Source organism: Salvelinus namaycush, chromosome 22 (genome assembly GCF_016432855.1).
Source record: "Salvelinus namaycush isolate Seneca chromosome 22, SaNama_1.0, whole genome shotgun sequence".
Lineage (NCBI taxonomy): Eukaryota > Metazoa > Chordata > Actinopteri > Salmoniformes > Salmonidae > Salvelinus > Salvelinus namaycush.
This window is the reverse complement of record NC_052328.1, coordinates 24,168,351-24,191,911: the sequence shown is the minus strand read 5'-3', so window position 1 is coordinate 24,191,911 and position 23,561 is coordinate 24,168,351. Positions and strand designations below refer to the sequence as shown.

General features: G+C 40.9%; 1 protein-coding gene across 1 annotated transcript in view; it reads right to left on the bottom strand.

The window, feature by feature from the left end:
• Positions 1-23,561, bottom strand: part of LOC120017944 (ryanodine receptor 2-like) — an 80,150-nt gene that overhangs the window by 5,611 nt on the left and 50,978 nt on the right. The window contains exons 75-100 of the mRNA XM_038960903.1: positions 21,324-21,420; positions 18,922-19,031; positions 18,136-18,187; positions 17,970-18,011; positions 17,539-17,638; positions 17,287-17,366; positions 16,647-16,723; positions 11,038-11,111; positions 10,772-10,852; positions 10,574-10,662; positions 10,300-10,428; positions 9,828-9,932; positions 9,553-9,634; positions 8,123-9,453; positions 7,822-7,889; positions 7,482-7,614; positions 7,244-7,330; positions 6,902-7,129; positions 6,254-6,384; positions 5,906-5,948; positions 5,576-5,712; positions 3,634-3,694; positions 3,300-3,446; positions 3,060-3,194; positions 2,360-2,516; positions 2,066-2,130 (exon numbers count right to left, since the gene is read on the bottom strand). Coding sequence (XP_038816831.1) covers positions 2,066-2,130; positions 2,360-2,516; positions 3,060-3,194; positions 3,300-3,446; positions 3,634-3,694; positions 5,576-5,712; positions 5,906-5,948; positions 6,254-6,384; positions 6,902-7,129; positions 7,244-7,330; positions 7,482-7,614; positions 7,822-7,889; positions 8,123-9,453; positions 9,553-9,634; positions 9,828-9,932; positions 10,300-10,428; positions 10,574-10,662; positions 10,772-10,852; positions 11,038-11,111; positions 16,647-16,723; positions 17,287-17,366; positions 17,539-17,638; positions 17,970-18,011; positions 18,136-18,187; positions 18,922-19,031; positions 21,324-21,420 — 3,841 coding nt within the window. The remainder of the gene's footprint in view (positions 1-2,065; positions 2,131-2,359; positions 2,517-3,059; positions 3,195-3,299; positions 3,447-3,633; positions 3,695-5,575; positions 5,713-5,905; positions 5,949-6,253; positions 6,385-6,901; positions 7,130-7,243; positions 7,331-7,481; positions 7,615-7,821; positions 7,890-8,122; positions 9,454-9,552; positions 9,635-9,827; positions 9,933-10,299; positions 10,429-10,573; positions 10,663-10,771; positions 10,853-11,037; positions 11,112-16,646; positions 16,724-17,286; positions 17,367-17,538; positions 17,639-17,969; positions 18,012-18,135; positions 18,188-18,921; positions 19,032-21,323; positions 21,421-23,561) is intronic.

Here is a 23,561-nt window from a genome sequence, read left to right as displayed (position 1 = left end):
TGGTATTATTTCACTGTAATAGCTACTGTAAATTGGACAGTGCAGTTAGATTAACAAGAATTTAAGCTTTCTGCAAATATCAGATATGTCTATGTCCTGGGAAATGTTCTTGTTACTTACAACCTAATGCTAATCGCATTAGCCTACATTAGCTCAACCGTCCCGTGGAAGGGACACTGATCCCGAAGAAGTTTAAATGGAAGAAGTTTGGAACCACCAAGGCTCTTCCTAGAGCTGGCCACCCGGCCAAACTGAGCAATCGGGTGAGAAGGGCCTTGGTCAGGGAGGTGTCACTCTGACAGAGCTCTAGAATTCCTCTGTGGAGATGGGAGAACCCTCGAGAAGGACAACCATCACTGCAGCATTCCACCAATCAGGCCTTTATGGTAGAGTGGCCAGACGGAAGCCACTCCTCAGTAAAAGGCACATGACAGCCTGTTTTGAGTTTGCCAAAAGGCACCTAAAGACTCTCAGACAATGAGAAACAAGATTCTCTGTTCTGATGAAACCAAGATCAAACTCTTTGGCCTGAATGCCAAGAGTAGCGTCTGGAGGAAACCTGGCACCATCCCTACGGTGAAGCATGGTGGTGGCACCATCATGCTGTGGGGATGTTTTTCAGCGGCAAGGACTGGGAGACTAGTCAGGATCGAGGGAGATGAACAGAGCAAAGTATAGAGAGATCCTTGATGAAAACCTGCTCCAGAGTGTTCAAGACCTTCCAACAGGACAACGACCCTAAGCACACAGCCAAGACGACGCAGGAGTGGCTTCGGAACAAGTCTCAATGTCCTTGAGTGGCCCAGCCAGAGCCCGTTCGAACATCTCTGGAGAGATCTGAAAATAGCTGTGCAGCGACACTCCCAATCCAACTTGACAAAGCTTTAGAGGATCTGCAGAGAAGAATGGGAGAAACTCCCCAAATATAGGTGTGCCAAGCTTGTAGCATCATACCCAAGAAGACTCGATTCTGTAATTGCTGCCAAAGGTGCTTCAATAAAATACTGAGTCAAGGGTCTGAATACAAAAATTTATAAAAACCTGTTTTTGCTTTATCATTATGGGGTATTGTGTGTAGACTGATGAGGGGGAAAACGATTTAATAAATTTTAGTACAAGGCTCTAACGTAACAAAATGTGGAAAAAGTCAAGGGGTCTGAATACTTTCCGAAGGCACTGTATATACCTAAAATCTACAATGTGATGTAAAAACAAATTGACATTGAGGTTAAAGTGTGCTTCTCAACAACGCGATTAATCATAGCCCATCTGACAATTAACATTTTACGAGACGCACTTATCCAGAGCAACATAGTAGCGAGTGGATACAGTTTCATATTTTTTTTGTTTGTACTGGTCCCCCATGGGAATCGAACCCACAACTCTGGTGTTGCAAGTGCCATGCTGTACCATCTGAGCCACACGGGACTTGCCTACATTTATTTTCTTCATTTGACAGCCCTAGTAATCAAATGAAGAAATGACCACATTTGCATTTCACAAGATCAATTCATTATGCCGCAAATACACTCTCCGACTTTCAGAACACATTATTCCTTAAAGTGGTGTGTGCACGTGCACATGCACATGCATCTGAGTGTTGTCTCTAAAAGGTTCCCATCTACTTCAATTTAAAGATGTATGTATATGTATTTTCTGATAAACCACAGCCCAGGTTATCTGCATATGCAATTTACAACCTTTTTTTCAAAACATGGTCTAATTATCTCCATCTCATTAGAGATAAGTGTATCCTCATTAAGACTACTGATTGAATAACACGCTCTGACAACACTCTCTGAATCCGCTTAAAACATGAGCCACAGTCTCATCAATTTACACACTGATTAGAGTTGACCTCAAGATAGTCCATATGGCAAAACCAATATTGTTACTGCACCCAAAAGTGCGCTATGGTAGGGTAAGGATAACTTCCTTTGATAAGTCACTTTTACAGATAATGTTTTAGGAAATGTTTGAAAGAGAGAATTACAGGTGCGGTAGGTTCTTCAAATAATTACATAGGTGTGTGTGAATGCTTTAAAGAAAGCACGAAACTTCTCACCTCCATGTCCTCTTTCACCTGCTCCTGCTGGTCACGGAGCTCCCCAAAGGCATCAATTATCAAACCTACAGGAAACACAGACTTGAGTGTTGGTGTCACAAGTATTTGTGCATGATTAACTGACAGGTTACAGGAGAACTTTAAGACACTGGAGGGATAAACCGATACATTAGCATTGCTCTATTCTCAATCACATATGAAATATTCATAAAGACCGACAAATCTATCTGACTCACTGGTGAACAATGGAGAAAAATGTGTGTGTGTGTGTGTAGCGTCTACATTCTGTCTCACCCTGAATGATGGCCAGGAGGATGACGATGACGAAGAAGAAGAAGGTGATGTCAAAGATGATCCTGACCACCTCAAACTCGTCCCCGGCCGGGTCCTCAATCTCATCACCGATGCCACCCCCCGCTCTCACGCCCACATACATGTGGAACATATAGCACTGGAGAACAAGGAGGAGTAGCCAATTGACTTTGCTACTTAACATTGCTGGGGTAGTCCATGGGGCATTCACAACTCATATTATGAACGAGTTGAGCAATCTTATTCTTTAACCAAACATGTTGTTGCTGAGATATTGCATGCATGTACATATCTACGTGCCATACTAACATTACCGGTGAACCTTCAAGTCTGGTGTATTGTATTGTAATGCAATGCATTTCTAAAGCATAACAAGTCTGTCTGTCCTGAGTGAGTGACAGTGAAATCCATATTGGAATAAAACAGACAAGACCATATTAAAGTGGAGAATTCATTCCCAGTGAGACAAAGAGCCCAGCTCAGGCTGGAGAGGGTTATCTTAATCCAAGTGTCCATCAATCTAGGGTGGATATAGAGGGGCATTAAGGCAAAGGCTATGTTCACCTCAACTATGGGCATCACTGTCAGAAATCCTTCTCTTTGGCTTCTCAGACTCCGTGGCTAGTTTAGACTATGTGTCAGTGTGTCTGCATGCATGTGCTACTACATGTGCTGAACTCACAGTGAGCATGTCGTCACATTTCATGTCCAGAGCTACTCCATCTTCACTCTTGTTGTAGAACTTGCGGAAGAAGTTGAAGGCCACCACGGTGTAGAGATACACCACCACTGCCAGCAGCCCTAAAGTCAGGACCAACTGACAAACATATACAGCATTATGGAAATGTAATATTCTCTAAAGCCCCCCCCACCCCCCCCCACCCCACATGGCAACAGGGTTTTATAGTTGTCTATACTGTACCTGTTTGCCATTGTGGGTAACAGAGGTCAGGATGGTTCTAAGGGTCTTAAAGCCCATGGCAATATCCAACAGGTGAGCAGCGAAGAAGAAGTTATTATAGTGGCCCAGGACAGACATGGTCATATACCATGCCAGGTACAGGAAGGACTGTGTACACACACGAGATAAGACAGGAAGACAGCTTGGGTACATCACAGACACTATAGCAGCTATCATCATATGATCTACATTATTATCTATGGAAAACAATGACTATAAAACACATATGTAAGGATGAGTCATCATCATATATAGAACACAGTAGGACGATAAAGTAAACGGCTGCTTTACTTACGTTGTCAGTGAACACTACTCCTAGTTTCCACACCTGATACTTGACATCAATTGAGTTTAATCTGAAACAGACATATCAAGTCAGTCTTCTTAGGCATGGATACATCCCTGTCTGGTCTCTTCAGTTAAGGGGACACCCTCAATACAAATAAGAGAGTCATACAGGTAACTGTAGAGTTCAAAAAGTACTCACTCTCAAAACCATGAAAAGGAATAACCCAAGGAGGCCGAAATGCAAAAATAATATCACTGATTTAATTCATGCTCAAAAGAATACAAAAAGTGAAAGTGCAAGGTGCTATATAAAAATTCAAAAGGAATGGAGCATATCGGCCTCCTTGGGTTATTCCTTTTCATGGTTTTGAGAGTGAGTACTTTATTAACTCTACACATATTTTCTCTCCCACGCAACGGCCGCCTTTCATTCCAGCCTGAGCACAAACCCTTATACTAGCTTTCTTCATGCGGGTAACTGCCATAATAAAAGGAACACTTGAGTAAATGAGGGATACAAAGTATATTGAAAGCAGGTGCTTCCACACACGTGGTTCCTGAGTTAATTAAGCAATTAACATCCCATCATGCTTAGGGTCATGTATAAAAATACCCAGTTGCCCATTATTTTGGCTACCATGGCTAGAAGAGATCAGAGGGGTCTCAAAGGAGCATAAGGGGTTTAAAGGGTGTGTGTATGTCTCAGTCACTAGATCGCAACCCAATTGAATACTTATGGGAGATTCTGGAGTGGCGCCTGAGACAGTGTTCTTCATCACCATCAACAAAACACCAAATTATGGAATTTCTCGTGAAATAATGGTGTCGCATACCTCCAATAGAGTTCTAGACACTTGTAGAATATATGCCAAGGTTCATTGAAGCTGTTCTGGCGGCTCGTGGTGGCCCAACGCCCTTTATGTTAGTGTTTTCTTTATTTAGGCAGTTACCTGTATATTGTACTGAACATAGAACTCCTTGAGTTTGAATAACCACATATTACTCAGATATGTAACCAAAAGGACTCACACGTCCCGTTTTATAATTTGTCATAACCATTTACAAAACACATTGGATTATTGCAATACAACCTGATTCAAACTGCACATTACTGCCACCTTCTGTCAAGACACTTCAGAATGTAAAGTACTGCACATTCGGTTTTATTCTCATTTCTTCAAGTAAGTGATACACACAGACACAGACACACCCACGCCTGACATCAGTGCTGTCGCTTTAGCCGATAGTGCTCAAAGTGCTGCTGAATACAAGATCATGTTTTCTTTGTAAAGTACCTTTCACACTGTCATTGAATGACATATTCTATTTAGAGACAAACATTTGTGGGGATTCTATAGATGGGTTGGCTGGCAATGTCACGAAAATGATGGGTGCGCACTGTTGAGGCAGAAGTCCGTGTAGTGTTATGATTCTGAACGGTCAGATAGCTAGCAACAACGACAAGAAGCTGCCATGTGGGGAATCGTAGGTGGCTTGTTTCAGATAGTTTTATCTTCTTATTGATACCATGTCTTGTTTGGAGATATTTTGAGTCATATCACATCTATGCTAATATGGCAAAACATTTGCTAGCTAGCTAACCAACAACTGAAACAATGTATTTGAGAGACAACAAGTGCTCATTGTGCAAATTTATGTTTTCAATAAACATTGGAGACGAAATATAGTTTACATGTTGTCAACAATCTAAGCCAACCCTGTCTGTTTTGCCCCACAATTATGCACGCGTCGGTTTTGATGCTAAACAACCAACCCGTCTATCTATTCCTGGCTAGTGAAGGGTGTGGCTACAGCCGACTTAGTTCAGCGATGTAAGTTGGTGACTGATAGACCTAGACTCTAGCCTCACACAGGAGGTATGTACAGTACAGAACAGTATAGTACAGTAAACAGTACATGGATTTAAGGGATCACACATATCCACTCACAGAGCAGTCCAGGCTCCCTCTCTCCTGGGCCTTCTCCTCTCCTGTCCCTCGGAGCTGAAGTCGAGAGCAGCCTTATCCAGCCCCAGCAGCTCACTGATGCGGTCACAACCATAAAACTTCCCATACTTGTCCATCACCTGAAGAGAAAGGTTGAGGGTGATTGACTTTAACGGCAATGCTATGGAGAGAGAATAATTCCTTAAGCCATTACATGGTTCATAGATCTCCAGTCTCTTTTTATTACACTAGACTGTGCTGTGATATATGTGTAGACGCTGACGCAACTATACACAGAGAATCATGTGAGGTGAATAGGGCTACTGTACCTACCTTCCTTTTCACAAATTTATCCCAGTAATTACTGGGAAATGATCTGAAACAAAAAACATAATCGAGCATCATAAAACACAACTTCTTGTTTTGTAGAATAAATCAAAAAGAGTTCCACAATAAAAGTTGTAACGGTCTATGAGAGTCTATGAGAGAGATCTGAGCATGCACAGTGATGCACTGACACACTGGTTCTGTATGTCATTACAGAATTCAGCCTGCTCCTCACTGAACTACACGGAACTGTAGATCAGAGGAATGTAGGACTTTAAAGTGTTGTAGTTCAACCAAAGTAGCCGATAGACAGGGTTTATTAAGCAGCTATAAAGGCCCTATGAGAGGACTGACTGTGTGGTGATGACAAGCCTGTCCCATTGGCCTTTGATGTCCTCATCAGGTGGCTGCTCAGTGACATAGAGGCCGTCAAACTCCATCTTCCTCGCCACGTCTTTCTCCCGCTTAAAAATAACCAGCGGGACCTACAGTAGCAGCCAAACAACAAACAACAAAGTGATGCAGTAAGTAGAAAAAACACTATTACTTATAAAGTTCACATTTCAAATGCACTACATTTGCTCCTTACACTCTTAGAAAAAATATGCTATCTAGAACCTTAAAGGGTACCTCGGCTGACCCCACAGGAGAACCCTTGAACTTTTTTTCTACCTGGAACCAAAACGTTCCCCATAGGAAAACCCTTTTGGATTCCAGGTCGAACCCTCTGTAGAAAAGGTTCTACATGGAACCCAAAAGGAGTCTACCTGCAACCAAAAAGTGTTCTCTTATGGGGACAGCCAAAGAACCCTTTATGACCCCTTTTTTCTAAGAGTGTAGTTGGTGCTGGAAAACCAAAGATGTGTAGCCCTCAATGGATCTAATTACTAGCTACTATAAACTAAAGACAGAATATGATGTAATGTAGATTGCCGCAACACTCATTGGTATGCACTGTCACAGTGGACTGATTGGCTGTCTGTTCCCTGTGAGCTGTCGTACCTTCAAGCAGTAGTAGCCAATGATACAGCAGAAAGAGATGAGGGTGTGAGCGATGGACAGGAAGCGGAGAGAGGGCTCCATGTAACCAGTGCTCTCCTCCAGGACAAACTGCATAATGCCTGAGGTGTTGTCATTGACCAAGGTGCCTTCTTCATCCAGGTCCCCTGAGCTGTCGTAAAGCACTGCCACCTTCTCCTCTTCCTCAGTTACAGAAGAGGGTGATGACACCTGGGACACAGTAACAATGAGACAGTTAAGGACAGTGAGACAATCATTCAATTTCACAGACCAGCCGGAAATGTCAATTTAAATATTTGCACTGGCAGTCACACAGTAACTCACCTTGTAGAAAAGGAGAATGAAGTTGATAGAGAAGGCAACAAACAAAGCCAGCATCCGCATGTTGTAGAAATTCCTCGCAAAGTAATTCTGAGAAATGAGATATGGTCAAATTCAGAGGAGGGAGAAAATACTTGTTTGTGTGTGTGTGTGTGTGTGTGTGTGTGTGTGTGTGTGTGTGTGTGTGTGTGTGTGTGTGTGTGTGTGTGTGTGTATGTCTGTGTGATAGAGAGTTTCTAACCAACAGTCTCTTCTGGTGAGTGGTTATCATTTCCCAGAAGGCTGATTCCTGAGGCTCTGGCTCCTCAGGTTTGCTGGAGCATATCCTAACTCTCAGTTTAGCCTTCGCCGCCTCCTTCTCAGAATCTTCCCTTCTGCAAAGTCAGTTTTAAACTTCAGCTCAAAGTCAACCTAAACTGTATTATATTAATTTGTTTCCATCCTGTGATGGAAACAAATTACGCTAACACAACAAAATATTCAGTCATTTTCTTAGTTTCAATTTGCCTGTAGTTATTCTGAGTCAGGATTACGGTCAGAATGTAATCAGGTCTTTAAAGGTGAATTTGAAAAATACTCACTCTGCTTTCTCCAACTCAGACTCTTTCTCTTCTCCTTCTTTACCATCTTCTTCTCTGGCACCCTCAACCTGAAGCCATTAATAGGATATGCATTAAACATGACCCAAGAGTACATTACTAACCTCGATCACACACTATAGTGTTTGGACAAACTGTCAACAGGTTTCGACCTAAACTGAGCAAAATGTTGAAGGGAAAGATTTTATGGAATAAATACAGTATGGTTCTACGGCACCAACAAACCAAGCATGCCATATCTAGCTCACGAAGGACAACAGTCATAAAAATACTGCAATAATACCTGTTGTTTCCCATTGGGCTCAGCAGGGGATTGTTGGCCAGTGGCTGTGTTGAACAGGTCAGTCAGACTGGCTGTTAAGTCATGAGTCATTAGTCTGTATTGACCTCCTTCTCTCCTCACTCGCAGACCGAAAATGTCTGACAGGACATTGGTGTCACTGGAAGAAACTGTTGACTGGCCCAGCCCCCTCAGCTCGTCCCGGGAGGACCTTGTGCTGTATCTCCTCTCCCTGTAACCCCCTGACCCCCCTGTGACCTCATCGAGTGTGGGGTCAAGGATGCCTCCAAAAAGGTCGAACACCCTTATCTTCTTGGCCCCCTCTATGAGTCCTCCACTTACAAAAACAATGTACAGTACATATAAGAAGAAGCGAACTACAGAACAGACAAAGTGGACCAGACCCATGATCATGGCCTGGAAGAAGGAAGCAAATACCATGACTAAATTCCTCAGAGTTGTCTTCTTAATATGCTTCTTCAGGTTTTTCACAGAGAGCATAGACATCAGCATCATCAAGCCATAAGGTAGAGCGAAGACGATGAGCCATATTGTGGACATGGAGAAAAATCCCATTTTGGATCTTCCCAACTCCTCCTCGTCATTCTTCCCCCTGTCTTTTTCTTCCTCTTCTTCAGCCTCTTTGCCTGCGGTCCTCTCCCCAGTGTCTGTCCCTGATATCTGGGCAGCCAGCTGCATCTCAAAGATGGTGTCTTCGCAGAAGTTGACAAACATCTCCATCTTCTCTTTCCCGTCGCCCTCATTGACCACGTCAAATATGAACTGTCTCTTGGACTCTTTGACCTGAGGCTTCTCCCACTGCGTGCGGCTGGACTCGCTGATCTCAAAGTAGACCCTCTCGATGCGCTTGCCACTGCCAAGGATCTCAATACGGCCCAGGTAGGGCTGGAAGTAGCTCAGAACACACTCTGCAAGCTGCAGAAAGGTACCAAGACGTGAATCGTGAGGCATGTGCTCGGACAGGTTGGTTAGGAGAACAGCAATGTTGAAGCCAATGTCTTTGGCTGGCTCGTGGAAGCGATCCACGAAGGCCTCATAATCCAGGAGCTCGCTTTCATCCGTCTCCGTGCAGGAGAGGAGGAACTGGGTCTCGGATTGAGAGTAGCGCTTGTAGGCCTCCATGGCCTTCTGGAAGTCCTTTTTGGAGATGCGACCTTTGCCGTCGTGATCATACTCTTTGAATGCGTCAGAGGATGTCAGGTCTTTGAGTTTGAGGAACATGTCGAAGAACTTTAGGATCATCTCAACATTGCTAGATGATTCCACCAACATGTCCACCATCTGCTTGCCAATTGTTCCATTTACCACATTACCTAGAGAAGAAAGTGAGATGAGTTCACAAGTTTAGCTTTGTCTATTGCAATTCACAAATATATTCACCATGTAAACAACTCAACTAGTTTGAATCTTACCTTCTAACATGGACAACAACATAACAACCATGTCCTTTTGCAAATCCATCAATTCTTTCAGAATTTCAATTTGGCTGGAATCCTATAAATGACAAAACACCAAAACAAAACATGTAACAACTAGTTTGATTAAGTGTAAAACCTAAACAATGAAACGGCCCATTGGGAAAAAGGGAAAGCTTGTTAAGCTCTACACGCATTCTTTACATGACTGGAATATTCATGGGTCTTATTGACCCTGGTCCTCCACCTCTTGAGTTCTACACCACACTGACCTGAGACAGCTTCATCTGCATGTGAGCAAAGACATGGAGAAAGCCCACCACTGCATCCCATAGACGACTGTGGGCCAGACTCTGCTGGTTACCAGTACACGGCCCCTGGAGAGGACAGTAATACAATGAGCCAGTTAGCTTCCCAGCTGGGTAAACTGTCAATAGCCAGAACTGAGACAAACACACATACTGTAAAAACACACATAACATAATTCACAATAGTTAAATACATGAAATACCATTTGAAATGGGTCAACCTCTCAGTGGAGAAAATGACACCCACTGGGCATAGATGTCAATTCAACGTCTATTCCACATTGGTTCAACGTAATTTCCTTGAAATGACGTTGAAACAATGTTGATTCAACAGTGTGTGCCCAGTGGGATGAATCAGCACCTAGGGACGTTGAAACAATGTTGATTCAACAGTGTGTGCCCAGTGGGATGAATCAGCACCTAAGGCTCAACCAACCTGGATGTACTCTGTGAGAGAGTTGAAGACCTGTTTGGCCACATTGATGGCCTTGGAGAAGTTACGCTGGCCATGTTCGTCAATCACATCCTTCCCAGAGTAATACCAGTAGAAATCACTTATCGACTCCTGGAGACATATTAGTAGGAAAGAGATTCAAATCATGATAGTACCAAAATATTTAAAAGGCTTGTAAATTATATTGAATCAGGTTACAGGCCAAATCAATCAAAATGTATCATACAGATAATGTCTCGTAGATCAAATTGTTAACCTGCACTCTGAGAAGGTAGTCCACAGTGGATATAATGATGTTCACAGTCGTGTTGTTTCCTGTTTGTGTTCTCAAATAATTCTGAAAATCTATGGGACAATTTGCAAGCGTAATCAGTTTTTAACAGCCCAATAACAAGCCTCTGCCATAACACACAGAGAGAAGTGCACTTTGGTTAAAACGGTTAAGGGTGAGCACCTGAGTTGTGTCCTTCACAGAGGAGCTGTAGGAAGCGAAAAAGATCACAGGTCAACTTCTCATCAGGCATAACCTTCTCCCCTGAGAGAGAGAGAGAGAGAGAGAGAGAGAGAGAGAGAGAGAGAGAGAGAGAGAGAGAGAATAGATATGTACAGAATGAAAGATCATGAGTACGGTATCAGAGCCAAGGTTCTTTACATTCAATCTTAACTCACTTCAGCAGTCAGATCTTAGCGGTCAGTGAATTTTTCATTTCCATAATGTACCTGAGCTCTCCTGGATGACCATCCCTAATCCTTCGGCTTTGTTCTGCCTCTCAAACGCATTCAAATCCAGCACACTGAGTCAGAAAAGACAACAAAAGACGTAAAGGGATGCCTGCATGTCAGTCCTGTCATGTTCACCAAGTATAGCCTCTGTGACAGATGATATTGAGGATTATGTTACCATGTACACAGGGACAGCCCTAGCCTTTTGTGGGTCCCACACCTTGCGGCAAAACATTTTTGTGGCCACCGAAAATGTTATGTTCATTTGCTTCAGTTCTACACATTTTGCCATGGGGCGTAGAGAACATTTTGCAATTTTACAACACATTTCATGCATTTTTTTGTGCAATTCTACACATTTCGCTATGACTTATGCCATGTTAATATGATATCTCAATGAGAATGACTAACCAAATCAAATGGGGGCCACCTGGAGGTCAGGGCCCCGGGTCAGTTTTCGGCCTTGATTACTACAAGTTTAGATAGCTGGCAAGACTAACAACCAATCAAATCAAAAAATTGTTAGCTGACATGGCTAATTGAGTGACTGTCAGTGGCTGACATAAGAGAAAAACTGACGATATTTATACAGTATCAGTCAAAAGTTTGGACACACCTACTCATTCAAGGGTTTTTCTTTATTTTTACATTGTACAATAATAGTGAAGACATCAAAACTATGAAATAACACATATGGAATAATGTAGTAACCAAAAAAAGTGTTAAAAGAATCTAAATATATTTTATGTTTGAGATTCTTCAAAGTAGCCACCCTTTGCCTTGATGACAGCTTTGCACACTCTTGGCATTCTCTCAACCAGCTTCATGAGGTAGTCACCTGGAATGCATTTCAAGTAAAAAGTGTGGCTTCTTAAAAGCTAATTTGTGGAATTTCTTTCCTTCTTAATGCGTTTGAGCCAATCAGTTGTTTGAGCCAGAAATCTGTGAGAGCCAGAAATCTTGCTTGTTTGTAGGTGACCAAATACTTATTTTCCACCATAATTTGCAAATAAATTCATTAAAAATCCTACAATGTGATTTTCTGGATTTTTTCCCCTCATTTTGTCTGTCATAGTTGAAGTGTACCTATGATGAAAATTACAGGACTCTCTCATCTTTTTAAGTGGGAGAACTTGCACAATTGGTGGCTGACTAAATACTTTTTTGCCCCACTGTATATACAATGGCTTGCGAAAGTATTCACCCACCTTGGCATACTTCCTATTTTGTTGCCTTACAACCTGCAATTAAAATGGATTTATGGCGATGCAAAATATTTTTTATTGTGAAACAAACAAGAAATAAGACAAAAAAAACTGAAAACTTAAGCGTGCATAACTATTCACCTCCCCAAAGTCAATACTACTTTGTAGAGCCACCTTTTGCAGCAATTACAGCTGTAAGTCTCTTGGGGTATGTCTCTATAAACTTTGCACATCTAGCCACTGGGATTTTTGCCCATTCTTCAAGGCAAAACTGCTCCAGCTCCTTCAAGATGGATGGGTTCCGCTGGTGTACAGCAATCTTTAAGTAATACCACAGATTCTCAATTGGATTGAGGTCTGGGCATTGACTAAGCCATTCCAAGACATTTAAATGTTTCCCCTTAAACCACTCGAGTGTTGCATTAGCAGTATGCTTAGGGCCATTGTCCTGCTGGAAGGTGAATATCCGTCCCAGTCTCAAATCTCTGGAAGACTGAACAGGTTTCCCTCAAGATTTTCCCTGTATTTAGCGCCATCCATCATTCCTTCAATTCTGACCAGTTTCCCAGTCCCTGCCGATGAAAAACATGCCCACAGCAAGATGCTGCCACCACCCTGCTTCACTGTGGGGATGTTATTCTTGGTGTGATGAGAGGTATTGGGTGTGAACCAGATAGCTCTTTCCTTGGTGGCCAAAAAGCACAATTTTAGTCTCATCTGACCAGAGTACCTTCTTCTATATGTTTGGGGAGTCTCCCATACGCCTTTTGGCAAACACCAAACGTGTTTGCTTATTTTTTTGTTTAAGCAATGGCTTTTTTCTGGCCACTCTTCCGTAAAGCCCAACTCTGTGGAGTGTACGGCTTAAAGTGGTCCTATGGGCAGACACGCCAATCTCCGCTGTAGAGCTTTGCAGCTCCTTCAGGGTTATCTTTGGTCTCTTTGTTGCCCCTCTGATTAATGCCCTCCTTGCCTGGTCTGTGAGTTTTGGTGGGCGGCCCTCTCTTGGCAGGTTTGTTGTGGTGCCATATTCTTTCCATGTTTTAATAATGGATTTAATGGTGCCTGTGGGATGTTCAAAGTTTCAGGTATTTTTTATAACCCAACCATGATCTGTACTTCTCCACAACTTTGTCCCTGACCTGTTTGGAGAGCTCCTTGGTCTTCATAGTGCCGCTTGCTTGGTGGTGCCCCTTGCTTGGTGGTGCCCCCAGAATCTGGGGCCTTTCAGAACACGTGTACATATACTGAGATCATGTGACACTTAGATTGCACACAGGTGGACTTTATTTAACTAATTATGTGACTTCTGAAGGTAATTGGTTGCACCAGATCTTATTTAGGGGCTTCATAGCAAAGGGGGTGAATAGATATGCACGCATCACTTTTCTGTTTTTTATTTGTTTTTAATTTTTTGAAACAAGATATTTTTTTAACTTCACTTCACCAATTTGGACTATTTTGTGTATGTCCATTACATGAAATCCAAATAAAAATCCATTTAAATTACAGGTTGTAATGCAACAAAATAAAGAAAAACCTTTGAATGTTCTAAAACTTTTGACTGGTAGTATCAAAAAAATAAAGGGAACACTAAAATAACACATCCTAGATCTGAATGAATGAAATATTCTTATTAAATACTTTTCTTTACATAGTTGAATGTGCTGACAACAAAATCACACAAAAATTATCAATGGAAATCAAATGTATCAACCCATGGAGGTCTGGATTTGGAGTCACACTCAAATTTAAAGTGGAAAACCACACTACAGGCGGATCCAACTTTCCAGGCACACCATGACAGTCGTGAAGAGGGCACGACAAAACCTATTCCCCCTCAGGAGACGATGAAAATATTTGTCATGGGTCCTCAGATCCTCAAAAGGTTTTACAGCTGCACCATAGAGAGCATCCTGACGGGTTGCATCACTGCCTGGTATGGCAACTGCTCAGCCTCCGACCACAAGGCACTACAGAGTGTAGTGCGTACGGCCCAGTACATCACCTGGGCCAAGCTTCCTGCCATCCAGGACCTCTATACCAGGCAGTATCAGAGGAAGGCCCTAAAAATTGTCGAAGACTCCAGCCACCCTAGTCATAGACTGTTCACTCTGCTATCGCACGGCAAGCGGTACCGGCGCGCCAAGTCTAGGTCCAAGAGGCTTCTAAACAACTTCTACCCCCAAGCCATAAGACTCCTGAACATCTAATCAAATGGCTACCCAGACTATTTGCATTGCCTTTTTGCAACTGAACTTGAAGAAACATTCAAAGATCTTGTAATGTTCCGTATTGACTGACCTTCATGTCTCAAAGTAATGATGGACTGTTGTTTCTCTTTGCTTATTTGAGCCAAACTGATTGGCTCAAACGTATCAAGAAGTAAAGAAATTCTACAAATTAACTTTTAAGAAAGCAAGTCCGTTAATTGAAATGCATTCCAGGTGAAGATGGAATGCACCTCACCTCATGAAGATGGATGAGAGAATGCCAAGAGTGCAAAGCTTTCATCAAGGCAAATGGTGGCTATTTGAAGAATATCAAATATAAAATATGTTGTTATTTGTTTAACACTTTTTTGGTTACTACATGATTCCATATGTGTCATTTCATAGTTTTGATATCTTCACTATTATTCTACAATATATAAAATAGTAAAAAACAACAAAAACCCTGGAATGAGTAGGTGTTCTAAAACTTTTGACCAGTAGTATATACAGTTGAAGTCAGAAGTTTACATACACCTTAGCCAAATACATTTAAACTCAGTTTTTCACAAGTCCTGACATGTAATCCTAGTAAAAATTCCTTGTCTTAAGTCACTTAGGATCACCACTTGATTTTAAGAACGTGAAATGTCAGAATAATAGTAGAGAGAATGATTTATTTCAGCTTTTATGTCATTCATCACATTCCCAGTGGGTCAGAAGTTTACATACACTCAATTAGTATTTGGTAGCATTGCCTTTAAATTGTTTAACTTGGGTCAAACATTTCGGGTAGCCTTCCACAAGCTTCCCACAATAAGTTTGGTGAATTTTGACCCATACCTCCTGACAGAGCTGGTGTAACTGAGTCAGGTTTGTACGCCTCCTTGGTCGCACACACTTTTTCAGTCCTGCCCAGAAATGTTCTATAGGATTGAGGTCAGCGCTTTGTGATGGCCACTCCTATACCTTGACTTTGTTGTCCTTAAGCCATTTTGCCACAACTTTGGAAGTATGCTTGGGGTCATTGTCCATTTGGAAGACCCATTTGCGACCAAGCTTTACCTTCCTGACTGATGTCTTGAGATGTTGCTTCAATATATCCACATCATTTTCCAATCTCATGATGCCATCTATTTTGTGAAGTGCACCAGTCCCTCCTGCAGCAAAGCACCCCCACAACATAATGCTGCCACCCCCGTGTTTCACGATTGGAATGGTGTTCTTCGGCTTTCAAGCCTCCCCCTTTTTCCTCCAAACATAACAATGGTCATTATGGCCAAACAATTCTATTTTTGTTTCAACAGACCAGAGGAAATTTCTCCAAAAAAGTACGATCTTTATCCCCATGTGCAGTTGCAAACCGTAGTCTGGCTTTTTTATGTCGTTTTGGAGCAGTGGCTTCTTCCTTGCTGAGTGGCCTTTCAGGTTATGTCGATATAGGACTCGTTTTACTGTGGATATAGATACTTTTGTACCTGTTTCCTTCAGCATCTTACAAGGTCCTTTGCTGTTGTTCTGGGATTGATTTGCACTTTTCGCACCAAAGTACGTTCATCTCTAGGAGACAGAACGCATCTCCTTCCTGAACAGTATGACGGCAGCGTGGTCCCATGGTGTTTATACTTGCGTACTATTGTTTGTACAGATGAACGTGGTACCTTCAGGCGTTTGGAAATTGCTCCCAAGGATGAACCAGACTTGTGGAGGTCTACAATTGTTTTTCTGAGGTCTTGGCTGATTTCTTTGGATTTTCCCATGATGTCAAGCAAAGAGGCACAGAGTTTGAAGGTAGGCCTTGAAATACATCCACAGGTACACCTCCAATTGACTCAAATGATGTCAATTAGCCTATCAGAAGCTTCTAAAGCCATGACATCATTTTCTGGAATTTTCCAAGCTGTTTAAAGGCACAGTCAACTTAGTGCATGTAAACTTCTGACCCACTGGAATTGTGATACAGTGAATTATAAGTTAAATAATCTGTCTGTAAACAATTGCTGGAAAAATTACTTGTGTCATGCACAAAGTAGATGTCCTAACCGACTTGCCAAAACTATAGTTTGTTAACAAGAAATGTGTGGTGGTTAAAAAAAAACAAGTTTTAATGACTCCAACCTAAGTGTATGTAAACTTTCGACTTCAACAGCTTAGGTCACTTATGCCTGGAGCCGGCCCCGTATGTACCCACCTACAAGACTGCATGAGTCCTGCCACACTCTGGAAGAAACCCACGTCCCTCTTCTCTTTCAGGTAATCCAACATTTTCTGTGAAACAAAACATCAAACAATTAGCTGTATATAGGATGAGGAGACCATATTGCATGACAAAGAGAAAGGATATTCCTCTTGTTGTGAATATCACCATGATGTTGTACCATGTATGTAACAGCCATGTAACTTGCAGTACAGATGCAGGATCTTAATTTGATCACCCTGTTGCAGGATAACTGTCCTGCAATGCAGGAGATGTAAAACTTGTAGTGTATTTGAGGTTTCTGAAGTTTGTAATTTCCATTTAGAAATTTCAGACTAGATTTTCCCTTACATTTTTTTGTATCAACCCCTACAAAAATGGCCATTAATTATAATCCACATAATAATTCACATTTCTTATTGCTGGAGGATTATTTTCCTGCTGTTACAAACTGGCTCAAATTAAGATCCTACATTTATATAGTGAAAAAAATGCTTGGAGAAAGTGTGGAAAAGTAACAAATACAGTTTATTCTTAGCCTGAACGGTGTTTACCTGAACCAGCATTCAGAACAAAGTGTCCTCATCTGTAGCTAAAACCGATAACTAATTATGTTATCAAAGACTGCCCGTACCTGCTGAACAGTGGTATTTCCTCCATTCAGAATAGAAATACCAAGCTTCAGAGTGGAGGCCACCATGGACCCCATGTCACCTTTGTGAAATAAATAATTACATCAACTCAATGTCACAAATTGCAACAATCAAGCCATTTTTCAATTTACTTACAATGTTTAAACATTACTGTATTTTGGATTATAGGTAACTTAGAATACTTTAGTGATATCTAAAAAGCCACATTCAAAAACAGTTGGTACTCTGGTTACCTTTACTAGCACTGATAGTCTGGAGGACCATCTGAGCAGCTCCACGGTCATGCAGCCTGGCCTGCTGATACAACAGCTTCTGTTTCTCCATCTCCTTCTCCTGATCATTCATAGATCCATCCAACAAAATAATCAAATCAATCTGATGTCAGTCAGTTAATCAATATTGGACTGAATGACCCAATTGCAAACAAAGCAACAGACCACTCAATGAACTAATTATCAACTCATTAATAAACCAATACAATCTCATGATAAAAATGATCAAAATAAATGAAATATAGAAAAACATACTACATAGGAGAGAAATGAGTCACTTACTTCAAAGCTTTTCACCTTCTCTTCCTCTGTAGTGTAAGTGCCTATCTTTCCATAATGAGATTGTATTTCCATCATGAGATTGTATTGAAAGGCGGAATTGAGTCACTTACTTCAAAGCTTTTCACCTCCTCATCCTCTTCACCACAGCAACTCTGGGGAGATTTGATTGGACAGAAAGATGGATTGAGCAGAAGTTGAGAATCTCAGATGAACAGTGATGAATAAGAACATTCCCAAGTATAGAAATACACACTGCTACTGTATACTCTGTCTTACCTTTGCCATTATGGCAGCATAGGACATGTAAAGACTGTCATCGCCAAGCTTACTGTGGACATGGGAAGTGGCAGAGAAATGTCAGCGCAGGCAAGGCTAATTGCTTTAGAATTTGAATAAACATTTCAATTAACTTTCCTTTGCAACTAAGTATAGGAAAAGATAATGACTCATTGCACAGCTGATTAAACTATATTGCCCCGTATAAAAAACAGATAAGGCAAATGTTTCTAATTCAATAAAACTAGAAAGTTTAATAATCTGATGTTTATTTTTTATTTACTCCCTTTTTCTCCCCAATTTTGTGATATCCAATTAAGATCTTTTCTCATCACTGCAACTCCCCAACGGGCTCAGGAGAGGCGAAGGTCGAGTCATGCGTCCTCCGAAACATGACACGCAAAACCGCGCTTCTTAACACCCGCTCGGCTTAACCCAGAAGCCAGCCGCACCAATGTGTCGGAGGAAACACCCACAGGTGCCTGGCCCGCCACAAGGAGTCGCTAGAGCTTGATGAGCCAAGTAAAGCCCCCCCAGCAAAAACCTCCCCTAACACGAACGACGCTGGGCCAATTGTGCGCCGCCCTATGGGACTCCCAGTCACAGCCGGTTGTGACACAGCCTGGGATCGAACCCGGGCTGTAGTGATGCTTCAATCACTGCGATGCAGTGTCTTAGACTGCTGCCCCACTTGGGAGGCCCAATATTCTGATGTTTTACCTCTGATTGTCCTTAATACAGGAATAACACTGGCATGTGCACACACACACACACACGCACACACACACACACCTCTCGGTCAGAGCACTCCGACTGAACAGTGTGATGAGCTGCAGGAGCGGATCAATCTGTTCGTCATCGTCCTCTCCTTCCTCCTCTCTCTCAGAACGCTCCTGCTTTCCAGCTCTCTGCAACGTAAACACACCACTAATCAAATACAATTGTATTTGTCACAAGCGCCGAATACAGGTGTAGAGACCTTACTGTGAAATGCTTACTTACAAGCCCTTAACCAACAATGCAGTTTTAAGAAAATAGAGTTAAGAAAATATTGACTAAATCAACTAAAGTAAAAAAGAATAAAATAAAAAAAGTAACACACTAAAATATCAATAATGAGGCTATATTCAGGGGGTACCGAGTCAGTGTGCGGGGGTACAGGTTAGTCGAGGTAATTTGTACATATAGGTAGGCGTAAAATGACTATGCGTAGATAATAAACAGCAGTGTAAAAACAAAGGGGAGGGTGTCAATGCAAATAGTCCGGGTGGCCATTTGATTAATTGTTCAGCAGTCTCATGGCTTGGAGGTATAAGCTGTTAAGGAGCCTTTTGGCTCAACACCCACAACACCCACTCTGTACATGTGCGTCACACTGACCGTCTATCTACAGTATAGGCGCCCATGCCTGACCCCCCCTCAGACCCAATGTCATATACATAAATTCAGTCACCCATCCCTTAACCCAATGAGTCCCACCGTAACGCTGACGTGATTTAGGACTTGACCAACTACACACAATACCCATAATGTCAAAGTGAAATGATGTTTTTAGAAATGTTTATAAATTAATAAAAAATGAATAGCTGAAATGTCTTGAGTCAGTAGGTATTCATCCCCTTTGTTATGGCAAGCCTAAATAAGTTCAGGAGTAAAATGAGCTTAACAAGTCATATAATAAGTTGCATGGACTCTGTGAGCAATAGTGTATAACATGATTTTTGAATGACTACCTAATTTCTGTACGCCACACATACAATTATCTGTAAGGCCCCTCAGTCGAGCAGTGAATTTCAAACACAGATTCAACCACAAAGACCAGGGAGGTTTTCCAATGCCTCGCAAAGAAGGGAATCTATTGGTAGATGGGTAAAAAAAAACTGACATTGAATATCTCTTTGAGCATGAAGTTATTAATTACACTTTGGATGGTGTGTCAATAACACCCAGTCACTACAAAGATAGAAGTGTCCTTCCTAACTCAGTTGCCAGAGAGGAAGGAAACCGCTTAGGGATTTCACCATGAGGCCAATGACTTTAAATGGTTACAGAATTGTGACAAAAGAAATGAACTTTATATCCTGAATACAAAGCGTTGTGTTTGGGGCAAATCCAACACAACACTGAGTACTGAGTACCACTCTTCATATTTTCTAGCATGGTGAATCATGTTATGGGTATGCTTGTCATCGGTAAGGACTAGGAAGTTTATATGGATAAAAATAAATGGAATAAATCCTAGATAACCTTTTTCAGTCTGCTTTCCAACAGACACTGGGATACAAATTCACCTTTCAGCAGGACAATAACCATTTTGTCAATATGGGGTATTGTGTGTAGATGGGTGAGAATGTTTTATTTAATACAATTTGAATTCCGTCTGTAACACATCAAAATGTGGAATAAGTCAAGGGGTATGAATACTTTCTGAATGCACTGTAGTTGCTGTCACAAACCCCAAACTCCACACAGTTATCCCTGACTAGTTGGATATTAATTTCCCACTGAGTAAACCATGTCTGTACTTACAGCATTAATATAAATTCATTTTTTATTAGCTTTTTGCTTTGGTGGACCTTTAAACTTATGAATGCAACTGTTAATGTCAAATTGTTTTGTGCTCTGGTTGTCCTGAAAATAAAATGGTAAAACACTTTATTGTGAGGCTAAATATAAGGGCTGGACATGCAGATAAATGAAAGTCAGATAAATGAAAAGCCAATTTTTGCTGGGGCCTTGGGACTGATAGAGTTAACACCCTTTTTAGCACTCTATTTAGTTGTTAAGCCCACTGAGTGCCGGAAGTGTCTGGGAATTGAGCTTTGCCATGTTATTTCCCTCAATCCGACTTCCATGGAGAGAAACAAAGTTCTAATTGAACCCAGAGTAACAATTCCCTCACAGAAAAACAACATGATTTTAAATGTTGAAAATCACGTGTTTTTTTACGTAAGAGTGACAACCCAAATATAAGAGCCCTCACAAATAATCACTAGGTAAAACTCAATGGCAAATGTGTCCAATCAAACAATGAATGAAGTAGTAATGAAACACCAGAAACACCAGAAAACATGAATGAATGGATAGCTATAATAAGACCGTGTGAAAGAGATGTACAAAGATGAAGTAATGAGTTGAATTAAACTTTCACACTGTTGTCGGTTGAGAATGCTCACACTGACACTTACAGCCAAATCGTCAACCAACTTTTCCTCAAAGGAGTGATCCTCAGCAGATATCCAGGACTTGTCATAGCCCTGTAGAAAGAGGTTGACAGCCCGGTGCCTATAGAGGAGGTAAGTGAAGCGGGGGAGGGAGGGAGAGAGGGAGAATCGAGACACAGGAAGGAATAGCGTATAGGAATGAGTTGTGATTAGACTCATGAATTCAAGGCTTCTTATTTAATCTAACTCAGGATCCCTTTACATTGGACAGATGGTGGAGAACTGTCTTGGGGCTGCTAGTTTATATGTTAATCTTGTATGTAAATCTAGAAGTTATATCACTGTACAAACCCACAAGCCTTTTACTATGCTAACATTGCTGTGTTCATATAACCTGCCTGACAGGGGTATGGTTATATGGACTTCCCACTGAGAACACCACGCCATTTCAACGTGGATAATTGGGTAATATTTGGTTGAGACGTTGATCAATGAGATTACAACCTATATTCACCCACTCAAGAAGACAGCCAAAATGTTGTTGAATTTACAATGTGTTATCACTATGCTTTCAACCATCTTAAAGCACAACAAAATTCCAATGGAAAACAATGTCAGATCTTTGGTTTAGTTGTCACCCAAATGTCTTTCACTGCACTTTCAACAATATAAAAGAACAGGAAAGTTCAAAATACAATGTCAGATATATATTTGTTTATTTACACAACAGATCAATGTCTTATCACTGTGCTTCAACTAATAGCAGAACCAAATGACCTGGATTAAGGTTGAGATTACATTAAAAGTACATGGTGCAACTGATCAATGCTGTTGGAGATTCTGCACAGACGTAGAAATTGTGAAGATCTCCAGAGACCTGCGATGACCTATGCATGCTATCTTGAACATTCATGTTTTATATAATTACATAAGACATTAATAGTTACAGTAACCTCAAAATGTGGCCATGGATGTTACTCATTTTAAGGTCTAATGTTACATTAGTTTGTAAAATAGACTTAGCTTAGGGATATTTATTGTATTACAAAGTAATATTGAATTGTTTGGTTAACAACACAATCAAATATCAACATTTAAAAGAGATTGTTGGATTATTCCATTTGAGCCACTGGCATAATCCCATTCTTTAACTTTTTTGGTTGAGTTGGAGATGTGAATCCAACATATAATTTGTTAACAAGTTAATATGCTTTTAAAAGGTATTTCAAAAAAGTTAAAGAATGGGATTATGCCAGTGGCTCAAATGGAACTATTCAAGCAGTAGATACATCTCTTTTAATGTTGATATTTGGTTGCATTGTCACCCAAACACAATATCACTTTTCATTATTACAATTTAATATTACTTTTAATAATTGATATGCTGGAATCCCATCAAGAATATGACTAAATCAAATCAAACCTTAAACATACTTTAAATCATGTTTGATTTGATTTAGTCCTATTGTTTAGCTTAGATTTCTGGTTGAGATGGAGAAGTGAATCCAACATATCAATTATTAATTTGCCGACAAACTGAAATTAAAGCCAGACTAAGTCAGTGGCACAGATGGAACTATCCAAGCAAAATATACTGTACATCTCCTTCAAATGTTGATATTTGGTTGCGTTGACAACCAAACACAATTCAATATCACAAAATATCATTACATTTGAAATCAACCAGAGCTTGAAACACTAGGCCTATTATATTGTCTATTTTTAGTTTAATTATGGGTTGAATTGAAACAATAGCTGTTGATTACTTTGCAGATGCTATATACTGTAGGCATAAATAGCATCATTGATGATATTTGAGTGATAAAGTCTGGTCACATTTGATTGTCTCTGCTAAATCTACTCTTTGGAATGACTTTGATAACAACAATGAATCTATTTAGTTCTTAAGTGGAGATCTCTTTACAATCATTCTCACGATAGCACATTGGTAATAGCCAGTGACAAACATAGCTAAACTGGGCTTGGTTAAAACCCTGGACGGGAGACCAAAAGGTAGCTGTAAATCAATTGTCCAGTAGGAGGTACTGTCCAGCCTATTGTTTTTTTTCTGATAGTGGATATAACATTGAAGATCTGACATATTTTCTAAAGGGTTTGTCTATGTTGAAATTTGGTTACCAGGATAACAATCTTGTGGTTGAAATTTCACCACCAAAACAACAGTTGAGGGTTGATTACTTTTGATTACTTTTTTCAAATCAAATGCATTTTACACATAGTTTCCACGTCACAATACATTGA